Genomic DNA, 24,952 nt, shown 5'->3' on the forward strand with positions numbered 1-24,952 from the left:
TTTGCTCCTCCCACTTTCCTCCAAAAATTGCTTTCTGTTGTGAAGATCGATTGGAAATTTTCATTATTGCTGGCTGAGCTGTAAACACGTAAACAAAAAATCAGCTGATTCGGGTTGCCCTCTTAAAAACCGTCGGGAACAGGTTTGTGAGTCGACAATTTCGATCAACCAGACTCGGAATTTGAATAATATATAACGTTTGCATTTAATGTGAAATAAAGTTAGATTAGAATGAAGTTATGGATGGTAACAACGCTATGATATGACATGTACAATTCATTCCCTGTGATACGAGATAAGCCTCTGTATCTCTTAGTTTCAGTTTGTTCGACGCAGACGCAGTTGCATTCCTACTAAGTAAAATTATTTTTTCATATTCATTAAACAAATTCTGAATTATGGTATATTGTTTGCAATAAGATCTGGCAACAGTATGACCCAATTTTATCATACCATAACGAGAATAGAATAAATTTATCTGTATTGTGTGGGTGCTAATATAATTATAATATATTTATTAGTAACCAAATCATTATAATAATCAGCACTCCATGGCAAATAAATATAAATGTACTATAAACTTGTTAGACCTATTTAAGGATGTTGGTTTAATTGCCAGTTTTGGAGCATTTCTATTACTAGGACATGATAGGGGGGGAATGCCTTCTTGATGTAACCACATAGTATCTGTGCACTCCATGGTAAATATAAACGTACTATGAACTCGATAGACTTGTTTAAGGAGATTGGTTTAATTGCCAATCTTAGAACAGGTCTAGCTATTGCTAAGACATGATGGGGGGGGATGCTTCTGGTATCGGTATCCCATATTGATTCCCAGAGCCCAGGTAGATACAAAATTAGGTAAAATTCCATAATCATGGATTAAACATGTTGTCCAATAGCTCCCAAGCTAATATAACCTAATCTCACGTAACCATTCCATAAAAAAGTTAAGAGTTTTCAAGTGCAAAAAAGAAGTGAAAATTGTGTTTGCTTGATTACAGAATAGAACCAATATCTTGCAAAGATCATGGTGAATACACCTCAGGTACAGGAACTGTCACTGTATCCTCCCTGGCCGTGTTGCTAGCTTGTTTTAATGGAGCCACGAATTACTATAGGATGGTGTGGGATGTGTGTCTTCAATTTCATGTAGGATGGCATCCAGCCATCTTTTGAATACTTTGAGTGTACAGGATGTGGTGTTCTTCAGTTAATTGGGTTGTATTGAAGAGCTTTGGGGCCACTCTGATGAAAGAGTTTGCTGAGAGTTATATGGTACTCCTGTTGCTGCTGGTGATTCCTCCAACATGGATCTCCCTCTAGTACTTTCTGAGGTGAGTGTCACTCCAATATTGGGGATGTGACCCTCCAGTATTTTCCATGTGTAAATGATCTGATACCATTCTCTGCACCTTTTGAGTGAATAGAGTTTGAGGTGCTTAAGTCTGTCCCAGTAATTCGTGCTTGTTACGCACAAAATCTTGTTGGTGAAAGTTCTTTGTCTAGGCTCCACAGTTGGCAGCAGTATTTAAGTTTAGGTAGCACCAGGATCTTCCAGTGTGATCATGCAGTCATTGCTTCTTGATGTAAATGTTCTTAGTATCCATCTTGATTTAATATTTCTGGCACTGTTAACAATGTTGTCAATGTGTGTGGTAAACTTACCATCTAGACTCGGCATTACTTCCATGTCTCTTACATTCATCGTGTTCATGATCTCTCTGCAAACTGTGATGTAGGGTTGGATACTGTTTATATGCGGGTACGGACAGTTGCTCACTGGATAATTGCTCACCGGATAGTTGCTCACCGGATAATTGCTCACCGGACAATCGCTCACCGGAGAAGTGACAAATAGGACACTTGCTCACCAAAGATTTTTTTTTACTTTTCTTGAACTTGATAACAAACAATATACAGGTAAACGTCGACTTACGATGGCATTAGGTTTCGATAGAGCCATCGTAAGACGATCTCATCGTAAGTCGAGCCCCACTCTGTTCCGTGGTCACTGTACCTAGCCTACCTGTATATTAACCACGAGAGATACTGAATATAGCCTATTAAACATGTACAGTAGTTTATTTAATTATTTTTATCCTTTTTACCATATTCAAACACTATAATATGTATTTTCAGTACGGTACTTAAATCTCGCGGGCAGCAGCCAATGCCAGCCGTACGACGTGACGTAATAATACTCGCATCATAAAATATAGTCAACGCTTATATCGATCGTTCTCTTTCACCCGCGAATTTTGAAAACCACAGAGAATGGGATTTAGGTCACATTTGAGAGAATGTAAAAACACAGGGGCGACTACAATAAATATGATCAAGACGCCGATATGGCAGCGTCGCGAATCCACTTGCTCCTCATGACGCCTACGTGTGCGGCACCGTATTGAAGGGGTTAAATTATCATATCGTCGTCGTCGTCGTCGTCATCGTAAAGTCGAACAATCGTAAGTCGCGGCCATCGTAAGTCGACGTTTACCTGTACAGGATTTTTTTTTTGTTATATTTAGGTTTATTACAGCAATAATACACAAACAATATCCAAACTTTCATATTTTAGTTTTTGATAATTATAAAATTCAATACAAATTTCTCCCATCAATATATATTTACCGCCAGGTGTATGTTATCCGTGCACCACTGGGATCCAGTGCTGTTTCATGCGTGTATGCTCTTCTTTCGGCTAAGCATCAGTCTGTCTATGGATATTGTTTGTGTATTATTGCTGTAATAAACCTAAATATAACTAAAAAATCCTGTATATTGTTTGTTATCAAGTTCAAGAAAAGTAAAAAAAAATCTTTGGTGAGCAAGTGTCCTATTTGTCACTTCTCCGGTGAGCGATTGTCCGGTGAGCAATTATCCGGTGAGCAACTATCCGGTGAGCAACTGTCCTACACCCGTTTATATGTGCACAGGATGTATTTACAGCAGCTATAATCCTAATTTTCATAACTAAGAGTATGGCAGTGTTCTGAGCCTGCGCAAATACAGTGTCACTGCCATATTCATAGCCAATCACAATAATGAATACAACATTGTATCAATTGTGCTGTATTTGCTATTACAATAAAGAATTAATGTAACCTAACCTAACCTCCCCAATCTAGCCAAACCTATTACCCTACCCTAACCTAACTTATAGAATACAATGATATTCTTGTTCGTAAGTTTGAACTGCATTTTGATATTCTTCAAATAAAATAAATTTGGAATTAACTTCAAATTTCACCTGGAGTGGCTCATTAGCTGCAGCCATTTCAAATTTCTAATTTGAGGTGGGCAGAGCTGCAGAAGTTTGATCATGCACAGAAGTGTGCCATACTTCTAGCCACAAAAGTTTGCAGTACAGCTGCTGTACCTTTAATCAGTTCTATTTGTGTGGCCTTTGCTATCCCTCATCAGTTTCAAATTTGGTCCATTGTAGTATATGCAGTAGCAATTTCTAACTTAGTCTAGTTTAGATTACATTGGGATAAACCAAGACTGAGTTTCTGAGGGCTTTGATCAATAGCAGCTATAGAGCAAATGTTAATCAGTATATGAATATACATTGATGACATTTTTTGTTTACATCTTTAGAATTTAGTCATACCTAATGTTTATCAAAAAGATGCCAAAGGGTATTTTGCCACCTAGATTTATTTATTGGTAGAAAAAGGTTAGGTATTAGTTTTTAGTGGTTTGCCATCAATAACCAGTACTTCTTTCCTTAAAGATAACATTGCAGTTAAAGGGTGGATTGATAGATGTGTTACAAGAGAGATTTAATCAAATGACTAATTTGTTGTCTCAGATCTCTCTTGCCCTGGAGATCCATGGGACCCAGGTAATTGACTGCAGCCGCTGGATTGGCCCATAAATCACTGAAGAAATAGTGTGTTATCCTCTGCAACTCCCAGGAGTGATTACTACCTCCTCTAACAGTCAAAGTGCATAGTGCAAAGGTGAGAGCTTTGACTGCAGCTATATGCTTTCCAGCATAGGCTCCTCAGCACCTTCTGGGTATGGCTATGGTGGATGAGTATAAGATGAAGTATTTGGCATCTTCTGTGTGATTGCATCTGGATCAGTATGTTCTGTGGCCAGGCCCATTTTGTCTTGGTATCATTTTAGTGCTGGATGATGAGCTGACCAAAGTCTTGGTTTTCTTCAGAGATTTTTCTCTGTGGTTAATATCTTGGGGATGGGGAAAGGTTGTAGATGTAGGGTATTTGGTGGTCATTCTTAAAGTAGTTATCTTGTGATCTGGATAGAAATGTATTTTTGTATGAATGTGTTGTTTGATGGAGAATGAAGGCATATTTAGTAGAAATTAAAAGTGATCAGCATTCTTTTTGGAGTAGAAATTAGTCTCCTATCATGAAAGAATAATGCATGTTGCAAGACTGATCTGGTAGAGCCACAGCAACTGTTAGAGCTGCAGCACATGGTAGGGCCACAGCTCCTGTGACTGGGTATGTGGGGAGCTGAGTGGGCCACTGGTCATGCTACCCTAGTTTAATGTTATCAGTAAAATATTGAATGCATAGAACTTATGCAATCAATACCTACCTGAGGGCTATGGCACCCAAGGGAGCCATGATAAGAATTTAGAGGAATTGTGGCCTGCTGTTATAAATTACGTGAGGAATGTAAAAAGAAAAAAGAAAAAATCCATCATTGTCCTGGCAGAAGAAAAACAAGATAATTATGACTAACTTTGTAATAAAGCATAGAGTTTCTCTTCATCAACATTTTGTTATTAATTTTTCTTACCTTTTTTGGCAGGGTGGGATTTAGGAGAAAAATGGAGGGGAGCCTTAAGAATGTTGAGAATTCATGAAGGGAGAATGGAGTGAAAAAGGTTTAAAACCACTGAGGCATTAAGAACATCATCTTTTTCATTATGGTGATAATCACAACATTGATTAGGTTATGATAGGTATTGCTAAATTTTTACTATGATTTTCAAAATTATAGTTTTGTTAAAAAATTAAAATAAAAAACAGCGCTGATTGGACACTGTATAGTTTGTTTTTAAGTAATGTTCACCAATAAAAAGATCTGGTGAAACTGTTCACACATTCCAGTCCTCAATTTTTGATGTACAAGGGTAGTTCCAAAAGTAATGCTTCCTATTTTCTATTTGTAACTCAAAGATTTGAAGAGTTATGAAGATGGGAGTGGCACCATTAAAACAGGTGGACATTTTTGCTCCAGAATTTATTTCTCCACATAATCACCCCCATTCTCAATGCACTTTTGCCAGCAATGAGCAAGGGCCTGTGCATGGCTGTCCAGACAGGTGGTGATGGATATGGAGCTGCCTAGTGTAGGCCTTATGGTCTCTTGCAGTCTCCTTTATTCTTATGTTCAGACTGCTGCTTGTGATTCACATCTCTGTTGCCACTCTAGAATCGATGAACCCATCTCCTAACAGCATTGTCATCAACTGCCTCAGCAGTGTAAACACTCAACCAAGTGAAGGTCAATGTCAATTGGTTCCACTTTTGTGTGGAGGAATTCCATGATGGATCTCTGCTTCTGACACACATCTATGACAGGGATTAATTTATTAGATTGTCACACTGTCAATATCTGCAACAGAGATGAACATGTCAGGTTATGAGTAGGTTCAGTCATCATTACAATGCCATAAATAATCCCATTGGATCCCTTGTTGCAGAATAAAAAAGAAATAGAAAACATTACTTTTGGAACTACTTTTGTATATATTCTGTCCTTAATCAAGGATGAAAAGAATTTATCTTTGGAAGACCTTGTTCATTGCATCTGATGATTATACAGTTCTCAACATAGGATTGGTCCACCAGGACCATAGTGGACTTATACAATATTGAAAATGGAAACACCCTTAAGGTGAGTGAATTTTTCTGCCATTTAAATGTGCTGACTACTATCTCAGTATTGTGGGTGGAGCTAATCATCCTGCCAGAAACCAGTATCCTCAACTGTTGTCTTACCACTATGGGTGTAGGATTTGTGCTGTGAATGTCCCATGTGTCCCCATCTCTCAATCCCCAACGCTGCCTCTTCTAACCCTCCCGTATTGGAAATATGGGTTCTAGTAAGGATTTATTACAGGAAACCATGGCCCAGATTGTAGCCCTAAAGAAATCCAGTTGTACAATGAAGGAAATAGCTCAACAGGTTGGCATGTGTTCATGAAATGTTAGATGCTGGATTGCCAAGTTTCACCAGGAGGGTGGCCTCTCTACTCCCACTAAGAAAAAGAGGCTCGGAAAGCACTGAAGACCAGTAAAAGAGCCCAGACAATTGTAAAACATCAGGTTGAGTCTAATCTGTGAGTTGAATGCAAGGAAAGGATCCCTGGACTGTTTGGTGAGATGTCAGCCTGAACTGAATCCCTGACCCATCAAGAAGCCTCTTCTCACCTGTACACAGAGGCACAATAGTCATTTTTACCCCTTAAATATAGCAGTTTGGATAGTGACAAGTGGATGAGTGTGCTAGAGAGTAATGAATCCACCTTTACAGTGTCTGACAGTAGAGGTGGAAATATGCATCAGCTGCCTGGTGGTGACCCTCTTAACCCACGTTTCATCCAGGCTACTGTAAAACACTCAGACCTGCTTATGGTATGGGGTGTATTTACTGGGTATGGCACCACAAAACTTCAAGTGCTCCCCAAATACCTAAAAGTGAACCAGTATCTATATTTAGAGCTGTTGTGTGACCATCTTCTTAATACATTTGATATGCTGGCAGCCATCTTTCAGCAAGATGGGGCCCCACACACAAGGCCAAATTAGTGAACAAATGGTTGGATGATTGTACAAATGAGTATACCAGAGACTGGCCTGGTAATAGCCCAAACATAAATCCAATTGAAAACTTGTGGGAGATAGTGAAATGTGATTTACAGGGGAAAGATGTCTCTGCTGTACTCAAACGGGAGAAGGAGATCTGGGAAGCTTTGGCAAGGATACTACAGGATATACTTTATAAGCTTGCCCTTTCTGTCCCAAAATGCTTGCAGGGGATTATCAAGAGGAAAGGGTGTCCCATTAGATATTAATGGCGAGTGAAATAACCAAAGATATTATATTTACTATTTTTAATTGATATATATTTGACAGTGTTGGCATGTTTTCTGTTTTTCAGCTGGGCAAACCAATTCTATGTCGAGCACTGTATTTGAATATTTTGCTTCTAAGGTTGAATTAAAAAATTAATGTAGTAGAAATATTTAGAAAACATTGCATGGCATTCCTGAAAAGACTGAAGAGAAATGGGAACTTATGATCTTTTTTTATTCCAGCTATGTCAGTGTTTAGGCATGGACTGTTCAAGGGCAAGGTTGCCCTTGTTACAGGAGGTGGCACAGGAATCGGGAAAGCTATAACAGAAGAACTAGTCACTTTGGGTAAGTAATTTTTTTTCTTTGGAAAATTGCAATCTCTTTTTGCTTTTTCTTCCTTTAACTTTACTTTTAATTCTGTCACTGTTGGTACATGATCACATCCACCTGCACAATCTACATGAGGATATGACTTGCATTGAGTGGCTACATTTCTAATTTTTTTGTGTCTGGTCACATAGTTAATTTTGTTCTTGTATTGTCTTTCTGAGCTTCTTGTGCACCAACATCATGGATGATGTCTAAAGAAAATGTTTGCTATCATTTGCCATTCTCAGTGCAACAGTCCACCCATCTTTCATTTGTCATTTCTTTCTTGAAGTCCAAAAGGCCCCCACCACTCATCCTTGCCTGCCTTTCTGCTGCCCTCCTTAAATCTCTACCTTAACAACCTGCATGACTTCATCTTATTAGCATTACAGTATCCTGAAGGATAGAAACACTTGGTATTGGGAGTAAAATGCAGTCCATCAGTACCTCCATCTGGAAATGCAGGCCTAAGGGGCTAGCACTTGATGTCCAGACAAGTCCCAAAATTTCTTTCCTTCAGTTTGAATGACTGTATCTTTCCTCCACTTTGTCACACAAGGAAAGCTAAAAACTTATAACTGCATCCATTCTCTCCCCTCTACCACCCTGTGACATAAAAACAAACCCACAGTATTCTGTGCTAAAGAGGTTAAGGCAGCTGCAGTTGACTCCAAGACACACAAGCCCACCCCTGATTAAGTCACTGCTCAGTATATTGAATACAGAATTTGCCTGGAAACAGTTTCCATGTCCCAGGTACAAGAACTACAGAAGACACAGAATACATATTTTTACATTACCCATTGTAGACGCAGAACAGAGACCAGCGTAATTTCTGTTTTTCTGGAGCCAGATGTTGCCTGAAAAAGAGAACCGGGGCAACAGATTGATAAACCCCTGTGATTATGATTATGCATCCAGTGGCAGATCCAGATTTTTTTTTTTTTTTTTTTTTTTTTTGGGGGGGGGGGAGGCTGAACTATGTATGAATGAGTGGAAAGCAAGCAAAGCAACCCGAATCAGCTGGAGATTTGAAATGTGAATAATTTTAGAAGCATTTTGAAGCTATTTTCAAAGGTATATTGAGGAAATGGTCAATAAATTAGATTGCAATGGTAAGAAAAATTATACACACACACATACATGGCTCTTCCTGAAAAGTAGAATACAAGTATGGCAAAAAATTTAGGGGGGCTTCAGGATCTGCCAGTGTATGCACCTACTTTACTCTGACTTTTTTTTTTAACTTGGTCGAGCAGGTTAGAGCGTTGCTACTTACAGTGGAGGTTGAGGTGATAGAAATTTGAAACTTGCCACCAGTGTGTTGGACCAGGGGCATAATTAGTTACAAAGGACTCTGTGAGGGGCACCACCCTAGCCTCCTAATAGGGGGAGTTCACAACATTAAACCAAATAATCATCATTAAGTGTGCTGTGTATTGTTTTCTAGCTTGCAATAAACCAAGCCTATTTTGTTTATATAGTAAATGAGGTTTCAGTATGTAACTCAGTACATGTACATACATACATACCTTACAAGGTACATACATACATACCTTACAAGGGAGGTAGCCAAAAAGGGAAAGGCATAAAATCATTTCCACCCATTCCATTCCTGAATACACTCCACACCCCTCCATGTATCAAGGTAAATTGTCAGTCCATTGCCCTTGGCCCCTCATGCAGGAGAACTAAGGCCCCCAGATAACCAGTAATGGCCTTCAAGCGGGTCCATAAGTCACTCAAGATAAACTATATGACTCTACTGTCTTCTACAGTATGTTGATATTCTTGATTACAACTTACTTGGTTTTAGGTCATGGGCTCAGACATAACCTTTTTTCACCCATTCTCAAGGTTGCAAAGTAGTCATAGCCTCAAGAAAAATGGACAGGCTAAGTAAAGCTGTTGAAGAGTTAAGTCCAAAGGAATCAAAAGTGGAAGCCAAAGTTTGCAACATCAGACAAGAAAATGAAGTTAAGTAAGTCAATTATAAACATATTATGTTCTTACCTTTTATAATGTACAGGTCAAATAAATCTCACATTAGTCCATCTTGATCATACTATTGTGGTTTTATGGTATTATACTTCACTTTAAATTGATGTACAGTACATTTTCATTAATAAAACACTAATTTTTATCATTTGCTCATTGAACTTTTTATCATGGAGAAGTACATACATGGAGAAGAGAAGGAAAGAGAGCTTGGGGATGAAGAGGTTGGAGAAAGTGGGGTCGAAGTTTCAGAGGAGCGATGAAGAGGGGTTTATATATGTTTTGGTTAACCACTCCTTTTCTTTATGGGGCAAGTAAACTAGTTTCATTCTTCCTCCAGTCCTTCAGTTTTGAAGAACCTACTGGTGTGGTTGGGTTGGAAATGCCTTTCTGCAGTGGAGGATGTTTGATCATTTTTCCACTGCCACACATAGGGATCATACATTACTTTTTAAATTACCCTATATTGTGGTACTTTTTCTTGTATGAGAATGTGGATAAATTATGGTTTGTTTACATTTAGGATGCATAGAGGACCTCAGCCTTAATTTTCCAATGGAATCAAGCATTCACTTTACAGATTTATATTATGTTATAATATCTCATAATGTATCCCTCACATACATGTGTATTTTGTGTATTTCACTTCTTTATCAGCATTTTCTCCATTGTTTTATCCACCCATTCTTTATTTTAGTATGTGTTGTTTTTCTTCTTTTCAGGAACCTTATTTCTTCAATTATTAAAGAGAATGGGAAGCTTGATTTTGTAGTGAACAATGGTGGAGGACAGTTTCTATCCTCTGTGAGTAACATGAGTACAAAAGGGTGGAATGCAGTCATTGATACTAACTTGAATGGAACTTTTCATGTTTGCAAAGAAGGTGAGAATTGTGTCAGTTCTTTTGTTTGATGAATATACACAAGTTGAACAAGTTATGACAGGCTGTCTCTTTTATGTATGAAACCTCATTTATATTGTGTCATAATTGTTATAATTTGTATTAATATTATGATATGGTAGTGCTTGAGAAAAGACATCCAGAAAGTGTGATAAGGTTTATGAGGATGAATAGAGTGAGAAATGAGGGTGTAAAGAGAGTTGGCAGATAGGGTTGGTCAAAGAATACTGGAATGGTTAAGGTGGGAGTGGGTAAACCAGCATCAGCTGTCAGGACCTGCTGTGGTGCTGCATCTTATTGCATTGCTTCTGACCCAAGTAATGGGTGGAAGACAGCAATGATCTTTCATACACAAAGAATAAGATAGAAGGAACAACAAATGGGTATTGGATAGGTGTGGCATAGGTGAAGGGTGGGTTTATACCTTGAATAGGTCACCCCCATATAATATGGGAAGGGTCTTTCAATTTATGTAAATATTAGTGATTCATGTGAATAATTGATGTAATCTAATATTTATAGTTGTTTGACAGTCTAATATATGCTTGGAAGTTGTGGCATGGGTGAAAGGTGGGTGTATGCCTTGATTAGGCCACCCCCTTTTAAAGAGGGAAAGGTCTTTGGTCTTTGAATGTAAATATTTATTTACCTAGTTGTATTATACAGGAAGGGAGCTATGCTCGTGGTGACCCGTCTTTGTATCTCTCAGCATCAAGTTTTTTCTTAAAATCTTGTATAGTGTTTGCACACACTGTTTCATTGTCTAATTTATTCCATGTATCTATCACTCTGTGTGGGAAGCTGTTCCTTTTTAAATTTCTTCTGTAACTATCTTTTTTTAGTTTCTTTTCATGTCCTCTTATTTTACCGTTGTCCCATATTAGCAAGTCATCCCTATCTAAAACTTCCATTCCTTTCATTATTCTGTAGATAGTCAGCAGGTCACCTCTTTCTCTTCTATGTTCCAAAGTTGGTAGTTCCAATTTGGACAGTCTTTGCTCATATGTTAGTTCGGAAAGAGTTGGTGCTGGTTTGGTTGATGCTCTTTGTAACCTTTCTAGTTTTTTAATGTTCTTTTTGGTACTGGGTGTCCAGAGTGCTGCTGCGTACTCGAGTTTTTGTCTTATTAGTATAGTTAGGATTTTCTTTATCATTTCTTCATCCAAATAGGCAAATGCCACTTTGATTGATCTCAATAAATTGTAGGTTTCTCTGAATATTTTGTTAATATGCTTATCTGGTGTCATGTCCTTGCCAATCATCACTCCAAGATCTTTCTTTGAGTTTGCTTTATTCACCTTTTCTACACCAATTTTGTAATCTTTTAATATTCTGTTTTTACTCTTTCCAAACTCCATTATACTACATTTCTTTATATTGAATTTTACTTCCCACTTTTAGGTCCAATTCCAGATCTTGTCCAAATCTTGTTGCAATGAGTTGCAGTCTTCCTCCGTTTTTACCTTCTTTAGTATCTTTGCATCATCTGCAAAGAAATTCATATAATACTCTGCACCTTCATCCATGTCATTAATATATATGGCAAACATGATCGGGGCCAGTACTGATCCCTGCAGTGATTCATATGAATAAGTGATGTAATCCTAATTTTTGTTGTTGTTTGACAGTCTAATATAATTTATTTCCTTACAGAGAAGTACCGTATTTTTCGGTGTATGACCCGCGGCTTTTTGCCTCAGAAAAGGGCCAAATTTCGGGGGTGCGGGTGATATAAAGGTGCGGGTCATCTGTGGATTCTGGTTAGAAATTGCCCTCTTACGCAGTGAAAAAAAAATGAACGATTAGTTTAGCTGGGTGCCCTCTCGGATCGGGGATTTGCGGGGGGGGACCGACCGGATTCGTCGTATGAAAGTTGATTAAAGTCATAATACAGCGCGTACGATCGAGACAAACGACAAAGAGAAGGTAGGATTTGTCTTACCCGCTTTACATGCTCTTGTGTCGCGATCAAACAAAAACAAGCGGGCGGCCATTTTCGCAATTACAAATTACAAACTGTACCTGATTCCTTAATGCTAAATTTGTGCATTACATGTGGGTCGTTCAAGCATGGAAGAAAATTAAAGAATCGACTATTCAGAACGGTTTCCGTAAATCAGAAACGTGCCATTCTGCAATGTTCGATGCATGCTACGACTCGGAAAAGGAATCGGACGAATCCGAAATCGAAATGGAAACGGATGAGGTCACTGCATCAGAATTGGCCGATTTATACCACAACCTCTTCCATGACGATACAGAGGATGAGGAATTCGATGGCTTCGTGAGCGATGATACGCCTTCATAAACATTGACTGTCGTCTGTGATCACTATTTTTTTGTAATAACGATGTGCTCCATTGACTCTGTTCATAACAGTTCAGTAATGTGCTCTATTATTGTTCTATTCTATTGAAAACTAACCATTGGAAATTGTTTGGTTTAAAAATTAATTACCAGTGTTTGTATGGCATTTATAAACCAATTGATTTACTGGTAAACAATCAAACAGGGTTTTATGGCATTATTTACACAAATTTATTAAAGGTCAGATATCAACAGATACCATTCACTAAAAATCATCGAAAAAGTACTTTTTAAAAGCATACAAATAAAGTTTTTACCTATTACAGAAGAATTTATTCAGAAAATTCACTTTTAATTGCGCCTCGCATACCACTTTTCCAAAGTCTAGATATTCAGAATAACAATATTGTTTGTTTGGCAACTGTGACGTCACGAACGCGGAATTCCCCGAACCTTTCCCGAAGCGCACGGGCGGAATGTTTCGAATAGCAGACGACGCAATGAAATGAAGACAAAACTGATTTTTGCCAAATTTTATAAGATGTAGATGGTGGAATTATATAGAATACTGTCAGTATGTTTTTCTATGTAAATTAAACTGTAAATACAAAAAGTTATTGAAGTCTTGATTTCTGACCTTTAAAGGTCAGATATCAAGACTTCAATAACTTTTTGTATTTACAGTTTAATGTACATAAAAAAAACATACTGACAGTATTCTATATAATTCCACCATCTACATCTTATCAAATTTGGCAAAAAACAGTTTTGTCTTCATTTCACTGCGTCGTCTGCTATTCGAAACATTCCGCCCGTGCGCTTCGGGAAAGGTTCGGGGAATTCCGCGTTCGTGACGTCACAGTTGCCAAACAAACAATATTGTTATTCTGAATAACTAGACTTCGGAAAAGTGGTATGCGAGGCGCAATTAAAAGTGAATTTTCTGAATAAATTCTTCTGTAATAGGTAAAAACTTTATTTGTATGCTTTTAAAAAGTACTTTTTCGAGCAATACGATGATTTTTAGCGAATGGTATATCTGTTGATATCTGACCTTTAAGGTTCTTTGTAATATATACATATATATATATAAGTGCAATAAAATATATTGAAATTAATTTGTTGGTTATTCTTCATCTTCATCACAATCAGAAATAAATAGGACTGGAGGAATACTAGTATCATGATCATGAATCGCAATGCCGCGTCTTCGACCCATCCCAAAGGCATCGTAAGATCAGTTGCACATTTTCGGGATCACCCCTCTTTCATCGAAGCTACCACTACATCTAGTGGCAGCTTCAGAAACCAAATTGTGATGAATCCTGAAAAGCAAGATATCACCAAGAAACCTGCTAATATCGGAAAACATATATATTCTTTTTATAAATCACATAAGCATTGATGATACAGAAAATTTAGAAAGCTTCAGCTTTGAAATTACTTTGATCACCACGTCAACGGCCGGCCGTAACAACAACCGCCGTGAGCTGTGCCTGTGGCCACCCATGCATGGGTAGTATACATCGTCGGATCTACACTGCCGCGCACGCCATATGACTGCGGGTCATACAGCGGTGCGGGTCTTGTGTGGATTTTCACTAAGGTGTAAGGGGGTGCGGGTCATATAACGGTGCGGGCTATAGTCCGAAAAATACGGTAATTTATAAAATTGTGCATTCCAAACTTACATTTTACAGCATGGGAAGACAGATTTGTTAACAAAGGATCTTGTTCAAGGTGATTCCAGAATAAATGTATTACTTTTTTACGTTTGTGGATTTGTAGAAGATATCACAGGGTTGATAAAAGCTTTGTTGGACTATATTACAAATATATGGAAAGGGGAAATCTGTTAAAAGCAATCAGAAGATTCTGCATGATTACTAGGTCTTGTGGGAGGGTTGGGAATGGGGGGATTGAAAGGTTTCAGATGAATGTAGGGTCTACATCAAGCCTTGATGATCAAGGTTGTCAGGAGTCATCATAGATGTTTCATGTGCAAGGAGGTAAATGCAAGGGTATTAAGCAAAGGTTTGGAATTAATGGGAAGTGAACCAGTTATTTGCAGATGACATTGATTGTGGCTAATTTTGCTGAGGGACTAAAGCAGGTGGCTGACTTTGGCTGGGTGTGTGAAAGAAGGAAGCTATGTGTAATTATGGTTAAAAGTAAAGTGATGAGATATAGATAATAGTAATGGTGGTGGGTTGAATGTGAGTGTGATGGGTGATGGGCTTGAACAAATAGAGAATATAAGTATCTGGGATTGCATGGAGGGATAGATGTGAATGTGAATTGTATTTATCTAATTGTAGTATACGGGAAAGGAACAATGCTCATAAGCCCTGTCTCCTACTCTGCAATTTATTATACCTAGCCTCAAATTCACATGCAGTTCCAACTTAATACTTGATATCTAATTATATTTAGATTTGAGTTCATGTATTGTTTGAGTTTGAGCTATATCACTTTCTAAGCTATTCCAAGAGTTTATGCATCTATATGAAAAACTGTATTTCTTCACCTCCTTTAAACATGTAGTCTTTTTTTTCTAACTTGTTCCCATGACCTATTAAAGCCCTCCCATCCTTAATCAAGAGATCTCTGCACTTCTGCCAGTACAGTCTATCCCATTTAGTGACTTGAATATTGTACTGTAATCATATCACCTCTTTTTTCTTCAGTATTTCAAAGTTGGCAGACCCAGTGCTTTTGGTATTTCCTTGTATGGTTCATCCTTCACTTTGTGTGTGGACCATATCACTTACACATAGTCCAGTCTTGGACATATTAGGGTTTCAAGGAGTTTTTTTTTATCATCTCTTCATCCATACAGTGAATAGCTACTTTAATCTTCTGCAGTAGTCCATGCATCCTTCCACAGTCCTGTCAGGTGACAGGTTGTCTTTTATCAACACTCCCACATCTTTCTCCTCTTGCTTTTGTAATGGGTTCCCTTACCAAGGAATAGTTTAAGGATGGTCTTTTGCTGCTGTTGCCCATTTCCCGTACTTTACATTTTTTTGGTATTGAAATTCATTTCCCATTCTTAGCTCCATGCAAAAATAGTGTCTAGTTCTTTTTTGCAATAGTCTACAGTCCTCTTTTTTTTACTTCTTTCGTGATTTTTGCATCACCTGCAAACATGTTGGCATAGCTCATGGAGTAAAAGAAGTGTGTAAATGTCTGGATGGAAGCAAGTGTTATAAGAAGTAGGTTGTTTGGGATAATTGTAAAGAGAAGGTCATATAAAGGAGTGATCGTATCCATAGCATTGTATGGAGGGGTGACTTTGACTATAAGGGAAACAGAAAGGAGTAGTCTTATGATTTTCAGATCAGGTGTTTGAGAAATATGATAAGAATGGATAGAATGTGAGGTAACATAAAGCAGAAAACAGGTGTAGAAAACTATCAGACAGGGTAAACTCAGAGTGTTGAGGTGGTTTGGATACATTAAAAGAATCAGTACGGAAAGACTAGTAAAGAAAGTGTACCCTGAGGTGGATGAAATGCAGATGAATTTGACAAAGATCTTAGGCGTGGTCCAGGGGATGAGTAACAGCCCCTCAGATGGACATGAGGATGTTGGTAGCTTTTAAAGATGGACAACAGAAAGATGATTCATTGTTCTTTATTTTGTAGGATCTCCATGTGCAGGAACCCATCAATGGTCTGTGCTAGACATTTATTTGGTACAGAACCATAAACTTCTCAAATATTTGAGAAGGGATGATCTGTCATCTAGGAGGAGCCAAGAAAACAGTGTGAGAATGAGGGGTGGTGAATGGGACTGTAGTGGGTGTGGATGAAATGGGTGGGAATAGAATTATGCATGACTTTGGCTACCTCCCTTGTAAGGGGGGGGGGGGAAGCCCTTGGTAAATGTATGTAAATAGAACCATAAAGAAAAAATACAGTAGATATAAGAAAATGAAATTTTGATTGATTATTTTTGTTATTTTTGTGCATTGCAGCTTACCACCAATGGATGTCATCTCATGGAGGGGCAATTGTCAACATCACTGCTAACATGTTTCGAGGAATGCCGATGATGGCACACAGTGGTGCTGCTCGTGCAGCAGTAGAGAATCTAACAAAGGTGATGTGCATTACCATTATGGCAGTGTAGGATGCCTTGCACAATTTTTGGATACATTTGTATTAAGCTTAATTATGAGGATGGACGAAACATATATTTCTTTTAGACATGTGCAGGCCCATTTGTTTATGAAATAACATGTTGATCCATTGCCACACAGTTTTGAATGTAGAATGTTTAACCAAGGTAAGAGTTAATTTTCTAGCAAAGGTCATTTATATTTCCTACAGGAGATTAATTTCTAGCCTTAGTCCATTACTCTTGGAGAGCACTAAGAATGTACATAGTGATGGGTAGTGCATTGCTTTAATGAGGAAATAGGAGAGGGGATAGTCACTCTAAGTACAGTGTTCATAGAGTATTGAAGTATTAGATGTATTATTGGTTTATTTAGTTTTAAAAGCAGTATTAGAAGAGTGAAAGACAGTTGAAGAATACATTTAGAAATTATAAGAAATACTATATATACCCACATTTTCCATGTGTAATTTACAAAGAATTACAAAGGAAGAGCATGCTGACAGAAGACCTTTTGGTCCATAAATAGGTTGGATGAAAAAAAGTAAATAAATAAAATGAAGAGATAATGATAAATGATAAACAGATGAATAATAATACATACATATATACATATACCAAGGGCTTTTTCCCCCTTACAAGGGAGGGAGCCAAAGTTTAAAGGTATAATTCCACTTCCACCCATATGATCCCCACCCACTCCACTCCCATTCACCATCCTGCACTCCCTTCCTCCCTCTTTTCAATAATGATTTATACATACATACATATACCAAAGGCTTTTTTTCCCCCATATAAGGGAGGTAGCAAAAAAACAAAGGCATAAAAACCACTCCCACCCATTCCATCACTAACATACTCCACTCCCCTCCACCCTCTTATCTTGGCACCTTCTGGATGACAGGTCATTCCTGTATCTTGCCCACTGCCCTGGGTCAGAAGCAGTGTTGCAAGACACAGCACATCCACAGCAAAGCTACTTCATTTAATTGGTGACCCCCCTCTCCATCCTCTCATGCAGAAAAGAAGACGGGGAGAAATCCCTTCGCACTACATCAATTTATTTCTCACACATACTCCCTCACCCCCCATCCCCCACCCATTCCACCTCATGCATCACAGCATCATCCATATACAACCATTCTCCATTCCCCCCTATCTTCTGTCCTCTCTTGTCCTTCCTTAACCGATATTCCCCTCTTTAATAAATAAGTAAATACATACATATACCAAAGGCTTTTTCCCCCTCACAAGGGAAGCAGCCAAAAAATAAAGGCATAAAATCCACTCCCACCCATTCCATCCCCACATATTCCACTCCCATTCACCCCCCTCCCACCCACTTATCTTGGCTCCTCCTGGATGATGGGTTATCCCTACATCTTGCCCACTGCCTTGGGTCAGAAGCAGTGTCACAAGACACAGCACATCCACAGCAAGGGTGCTTAATTTAATTCGGTGACCTCCCTCTCCGTCCCCTCATGCAGAAAAAGAGAAGACAGGGAGAAATCCCTTTGGGCTACATCAAAATATTATTCACACATACTCCCTCACCCCCCCCCCCATCCCCAACTACTCCCTTTCATGCATCACAGCATCATCCATACACAATCATTCTCCATTCACCCCTATCTTCTGTCTTCTCCCTTCCTTCCTCAACAGACATTCCCCTCTTTCCCAATGCCCCTTTCACCCCATCCATCCATCTCATCCTTGGTCACCCCTTCATGTTCACTCCTTCCACCTCTGCCTTCCACACCACTTTTACTAATCTTTCTTCACTCATTCTTTCCATGTGTCCAAACCATCCTATTACTCTTTCATTAACCTTATCCCCAACTCCTTTTCCACCCCTGTTCTCCTCGCCTCCTCATTTCTCACTTCATCCAGCCAAGTAATCCCTGTCATTCTTTTCAGGCTCCCCATCTCAAACACATTCAAACTCCTCTCTTCCTCTCTTATGTTCCATGTTTCTGCCCCATACAATGCTGTTGGTACAATCACTCCTTCATACAATCTCCTCTTAGCATCCATTCCCAAATGTCTATTTCTCATTACATTTTTTAATCCCCTTAGGCATTTACTTGCTTCTCTCAATCTACATTCTACCTCCACCTCCACTCCCATTCCTACCACATTTGCACCCAGGTATCTAAAACTATCCACTTCCTCCAGTCTCTCTCCCGTAATACAATCTGCTGCCACTTTCTCCTCTTGTACATCTTATCACCCTACTTTTACCCAAATTTATCTTCAACTTCCTTCTTTCGCACACCTTCGCAAACTCTGTCACTAACTTCCTCAATCCCTCACACCCTGCCACAATCGTAGTGTCATCAGCAAACAACAACTGGCTTATCTTCCATTTTTCTCCGTTTTCTTTAACCATCTCCAATCCCCGACCCATTACCCTAGCATTTACCTCACACACCACCCCATCCATATATAAATTGAACAACTAAGGCAATATAACACATCCCTGGTGAAGTCCCACCTTTACCTCAAACCACTTGCTCTCTCCATTTCCAATTCTAACCCAGGTTGTGCTACTCTTGTAAAAACTCTTGACTGTTCTTAACAGCTTTCCTCCTATCCCATATATTTGCAATACCTCCCACAGTGCCTTCCTGTATACCCTGTCATGAGCCTTTTCCAAATCTATTAAGGCCCAAAAAACATCCTTATCTTTTCCTATAGCTGTCTCACATATCTGTCTTACCACATAAATCTGATCCACACAATCCCTACCTGTCCCAAAGCCACACTATTCCTCATCAATTACTCCCTCTGTTCCTCTCCTAATCCTCGCAAAATCCTCCCATAAGCCTTCCCAACTACACTCAACAAAGTGATCCCTCTAAAACTATTACACTTACACTTGTCCCTTTTTCCTTTGTTGAGCAGAACTATGCAGGCACTCCTCTAGTCCTCTAGCTTTCTACCCTCTTTTAACAGACATTATACAACCTCACCAGCCACTCCACCATCACTGTACCTCCCTTTTTTAGACACTCCACATAACACCCATCCAACCCAGGTACCTGACCTGCTGTCATAATCTTAATATTTGCTTTCACCCCATCTTTTTTTATTTCTCCATTTTCCTCATTCATCACTGTCATTTCCTTAGTGTTTGCCACTGCAACTACCTTTCCCTCCCTATCCTCCTTCACATTTAACAACTTCCTAAAATACTCTGCCCGTCTTCCTCTTACTGTTGTCTCTTCAGTTATCATCTCTCCATCTGTACCTTTTACCTTTTCTTCTCTACTTGATTCAATTCCTCTTCCTCTCATAATTTCCTTCCAAAACATCTTTTTATTATGTTAAAAAATTTCTGTCATACACTTCCCCCATTTCACATCTGGTCTCCTTTTTGCCTCCTTTATCTTACACTTTACTTCCCTTCTCTTTTCTTTGTACCTCTCATATGAATATCATCCTATTTTGCAACCAATTTGTGAATGCTTGTTTCTTCTCTTCTGCAGCCTTCTTTGCTTCATCATCCCACCACTCGCTACCCTTCCTTCTATTTCCTCCCATCCTCCTTGTTCCACACACCATCTTTGCACATCTTGTGACTCCCTCTTTGAAACATCCCCATTCCTCCTCCACTCTTAGTTCTACTCTATCCTTCACTCCCTCCCATTCTTCTCTCAGCTTCTTGCACTCCTCCTTTTCTTTGTCATTTAACCCCTTCCATACGGTGCCGCACACGTAGGCGTCATGGACTTAGATCTCGGTGGCAGCAGCCAATGCCAGCCGTACGACGTGTCGTAATAATACTCGCATCATAAAATATAGTCACCGCTTATATCGATCGTTCTCTCTTCACCCGTGAATTTTGATAACCATAGAAAATGCGATTACAAAAGAATTAGAAAGAATGTCATTATGGAGGGGCGACTACAATAAATATAATCAAGACGCCGATATGGCAGCCTCGCGAATACACTCGCTCCCCATGACGCCTATGTGTGCGGCACCGTATAGAAGGGGTTAAGCAGTTCACCATAAGCACCTCTCTACCTTCTGCCCTTTTCCTTGTTCTCCATCTATCTATCACTCTCAATTTACCTTCCATCAAAAACTGATCTGATTTGTAAAAGAGAAATAAATATGTGTAGGATGGCTGTATGTCTGGGCTGGCTACCTCCTTTATAAGGGGGAAGAAGCCTTTTGGTACATAGATAGAGAAGGCATGTGACAGGCTTGACAGAAAGATATTATGGAGTGTGTTTTAGTAGTATGGTATAGAGGGAAATCAGTTGCATGCTATCAGAAATTTTTACATGAGTAGTATAGCTTGTGTGAGGGCCAGAAAAGGATAGTGAAAGGTTCGAGGTGAAGGTGGGGGTGCACCAGGTTGTATAATATCACCATAGTTGTATAACATGTAAGAAAGGGCATCAGAGTCCTTGCTGCCTATGTTTAAACTCCATTAACTTCCTCACTTCTATTTTGAGTGGCAGCCCCAAGAGACTGACTCTTGGTCTTTGGACTGGGCACAAGATCTCTCATTATCAACTTTATCTATATTTCTTTTAGCTTTAAACATAAGGACAGCTGGCAAGTGCTTCTCTCGTACAACTTTCAGCTGGTATTATAGAAACAGTACCACACTGATAGTGTAGACATATGTCCAGGGTTTCTATTAAGAGATCAATGGGAGTGCCCAAAGACCATTTCCAGCTGCTGTGGAACTACAGGATTCTAGTTGGTGAAATGAGGCTATATTTGATTGGTTGATCCCTTCAATTAGTATGCCTTCATAACCCTCACTGACCATACTCAACAGGCTGATCCCTATAAAATTACTACCTCTATACTTGTCTTCCTTCTCCTTGTATAGTGTAACTATACATGCATTCCTTCAATGTAGTGGGATACTTCCTATGACATATTCAACACTTTCACCACTCTACTGTTACTACTTCGCCATTTGTCACACATCCCACATGGTATCCAACTTATCTAGGTGCCATTCCAGTTTTCATTTTTGTCAGTGCTACATACTTCTCCTGTTGCTAGAGCCTTATCATCCTCCTTTCCCATTAGTCATTCTCCTAGTACCTCTCACCACCAGCACCCAATACTCCTTTACATTCAACAGCTCTTTGATATCTATCAGGTTCATTTATCCTCCCTCCATTGATTCATATAAAGAGAACTAACAACCATTAGCTTCTTCCCTCCCACCAGCCAGTGAGATAGAAACAGACCCCCATTAGTACAACACAGGCAACAGTCTAGGTGTGGATGTGGAAGCAGAAGGACGTGCGAGGTCAAGTGGATGGACAGTCAAGGTAAGTTCAGGTTCAGGTTCAGATTTATATAAGGAATAATGGCTACCATACTAGGACAAAGAGAAGTACTTCAAATTTATCCTTTGCAGACAGAAGGCCCAAATTAAAAGATAGGAATATGGAAAAGAATGAAATATACAAGGATGCATTAGGGTAGAGAGCAATAGGATAAGAGTGGAATGCAATGCGAAAGCTGTGAAGGGTGATACCACATGGACTGCCAGGAGGTACCAAGGGAGCTATATAAATTGCTAATAAAATTTAAGTAGCAAATGTGGTTTTGCAATAGATGTAAACTATAGGCACAAATGAAAGAGTTAAAGCTGGTACATACATACATATACCAACGGCTTTTTCCTCCTTACAAGGTAGCCACATGGAAAGAATGAGTTAAGAAAGATTAGTAAAAGAGGTATGGAAGGCAGAGGTGGAAGGAGTGAACATGAGGGGGCAACCAAGAATGAGATAAATGGATGGGGTAAAAGGGGCATTGGGAGAGAGGGGAATGTCTGTTGAGGAAGGAAGGGAGAAGACAGAAGATAGGGTTGAGTGAAGAATGGTTGTGTATGGATGATGCTGTGATGTATAGAAGAGAGTGAGAAGGTGATGGGGGGGTGAGGGAGTATGTGTGAATGATATTTTGATGTAGCCCAATGGGATTTCTCCCCATCTCTTTTTCTGCATGAGGGGATGCAGAGTGGGGTTCACCGATTAAATGAAGCGGCCTTGCTGTGGATGTGCTGTGTCTTGTTACACTGCTTCTGACCTAGGGCAGTGAGTGAGATGCAGGGATGACCCAACATTCAGGAGGAACCAAGAAAAGAGGGAGGGAAGGGGGTGCATAGGAATGGAGTATATAGGGATGGAATGGATGGGAGTGGACTTTATGCCTTTTGTTTTTTTGGCTACCTCCCTTGTAAGGGGGAAATAGCCATTGGTATATGTTAGAAAAGAAGGGAAATGACAAAGAAAAAAAATGGGAAACTAAGAAATATATAAGAATGGATGAAGAGGTGAATAATTAGAAAAAGATCTCAAAAAAATATGGTGATGATAATGGAGATGAATCAGAAAATGAAAATAACTGCTGAGAGAGTTATGCAAAGAACTTACAAGAGAAAAAATTACAAAAAATAATAGAACAGAACCCCCATGGATGAATGAGGAAATAAGAAATAGAATAATGGAAAGTAAGAGGAGAAACAGAATAGAAGTGAGGAAAATGAGAACAGAAAGAAGACATTACAAGAAAGATACAATGATCAAAAGAGGTAACATGGTTAAAAGATAAAAGAAGCTATGTATGCAAAAGTGATGAAAAAGTTAAAAGTAAGAAATTATGGGAAAACATAGAAAAATCAAAAGGCAAACAAAGGGATAAAAGAATAATGAAAATATACAATGAAGAAGTAAAGGAAATGGGCGAGGAAACAGCAGCAAAAGAAGTGGTAAAATATGTGGAAAGAATACATAGAAAACACAAAAATAAAATGGACTGAGTATGATGAAGATATCGGAGAGGAATCCCAAGATAAGATGAAAAAACAATCAGGGCGAATACAGATGGTATTAGATATTGAGAGAGCATATGATAGGAAGAAATGTAAAACAAATCAAACCAATGGAAAAGCTCAAATTAACAAAATAAAAAGTAAAGAAAATTATCATGAATCTAAAAATAAGAAAGGAGCCTGCCTAGATGGAATAAAACCAAAGTTATACAAGGCACTTACAAATAACAAAACTTGTTTTAATACATTAATACAAAATAGAGCTGTCAAGAAAGGAAAAATCAGAAGAATGGAAAACAGTAGATGTAAAGGTAGTAGAGAAAAAGAAAGGACTAAATATATAAAATGTAAGACTATTAGCACTGGCAAACATCTATAAAAATTTCATGACATTAACAAAAAATGAAGAACACACAGAGCAGAACAGTGAATTAAAGGAAGTATAAGCAGGATTTACAAAAGGAAGGAGAGTGGAAGACAATATGCTCATCTTATAATATTGCATAAAAGAAAGTAAAAAGGCAAAAAACCTCTGATAGTGACAGCACTAGACTTTCAAAAAGCATATGACACAGTGAAGAGAGAAACACTAATAGAAACCTGGAAGAAATACAAGGTATATGAAGACAATGGATGCAATAAGAGAAGTATACAAATATGATAAGGCAAGAATAAAAGTAGGATAGAAAAGAAGCAAGGAAACAGAAATCTCCAATGGAATAAAACAAGGTAGCACAGGGTTAACAAAAATATTTAAACTAGTAATGTATGTAACATATGTAAGAATTAGAGGAAAGAGGTGGTGGATTTAGAAATGAAAAATTTAAGATAAATGCACCTGATCATCACAATGGGTCATACCAAGCTTATAATGGAAGAAAAGATCTGTGCCCTCACCCTACTCAAACAGGGAGTGTCAGTGATATGTGTAGCTGCAGACTTGAACATGAGCAGTGTCAGTGTACAAACTCAAGAAAGTTGCTGCTGTGCTCCCTGAGGGTACAGTCCCACATAGAAAACTGGGCTCTGGAGCCCAAAGAAAGACTTCCCATAGAAAAGACAAGGTTCTAAAGTGAGAGGTGTAGCAGCACCCTTTAATAATAGCAGTGGAATTGAAGAATAAGCATCCAGAGCTGTTGCAAAACATCACTGTCCACACGATCCAGCATCTCCTCCAAAAAGACCTGGGTCTGCCATGCCAATGCGCCTTCAAGAAGCCGCTGCTCACGGAGGCCATGAGGAAGAAAAGGATCAACTTTTGCAAGAAATACAAGGACTGGACACTGGATCAATGGAAATAAGTGGTATTCAGTGATGAGAGCACCTTCTGACTTTTCAGGGGGGGGCTCCAAGGTGGTGAGAAGGTGCA

General features: G+C 38.9%; 1 protein-coding gene across 1 annotated transcript in view; it reads left to right on the forward strand.

Moving 5' to 3' along the window:
- Positions 1–273: 273 nt before the first annotated feature.
- LOC143029794 (peroxisomal trans-2-enoyl-CoA reductase-like) overlaps positions 274–24,952 on the forward strand; it is a 32,566-nt gene continuing 7,887 nt past the window's right edge. Inside the window, exons 1-5 of the mRNA XM_076192791.1 lie at positions 274–357; positions 7,310–7,414; positions 9,296–9,419; positions 10,159–10,319; positions 16,624–16,748. Coding sequence (XP_076048906.1) covers positions 7,312–7,414; positions 9,296–9,419; positions 10,159–10,319; positions 16,624–16,748 — 513 coding nt within the window. The 5' untranslated portion in view covers positions 274–357; positions 7,310–7,311. The remainder of the gene's footprint in view (positions 358–7,309; positions 7,415–9,295; positions 9,420–10,158; positions 10,320–16,623; positions 16,749–24,952) is intronic.

Source organism: Oratosquilla oratoria, chromosome 11 (genome assembly GCF_046742065.1).
Source record: "Oratosquilla oratoria isolate Oo_2021 chromosome 11, ASM4674206v1, whole genome shotgun sequence".
In the NCBI taxonomy this organism is placed as follows: Eukaryota; Metazoa; Arthropoda; class Malacostraca; order Stomatopoda; family Squillidae; genus Oratosquilla; species Oratosquilla oratoria.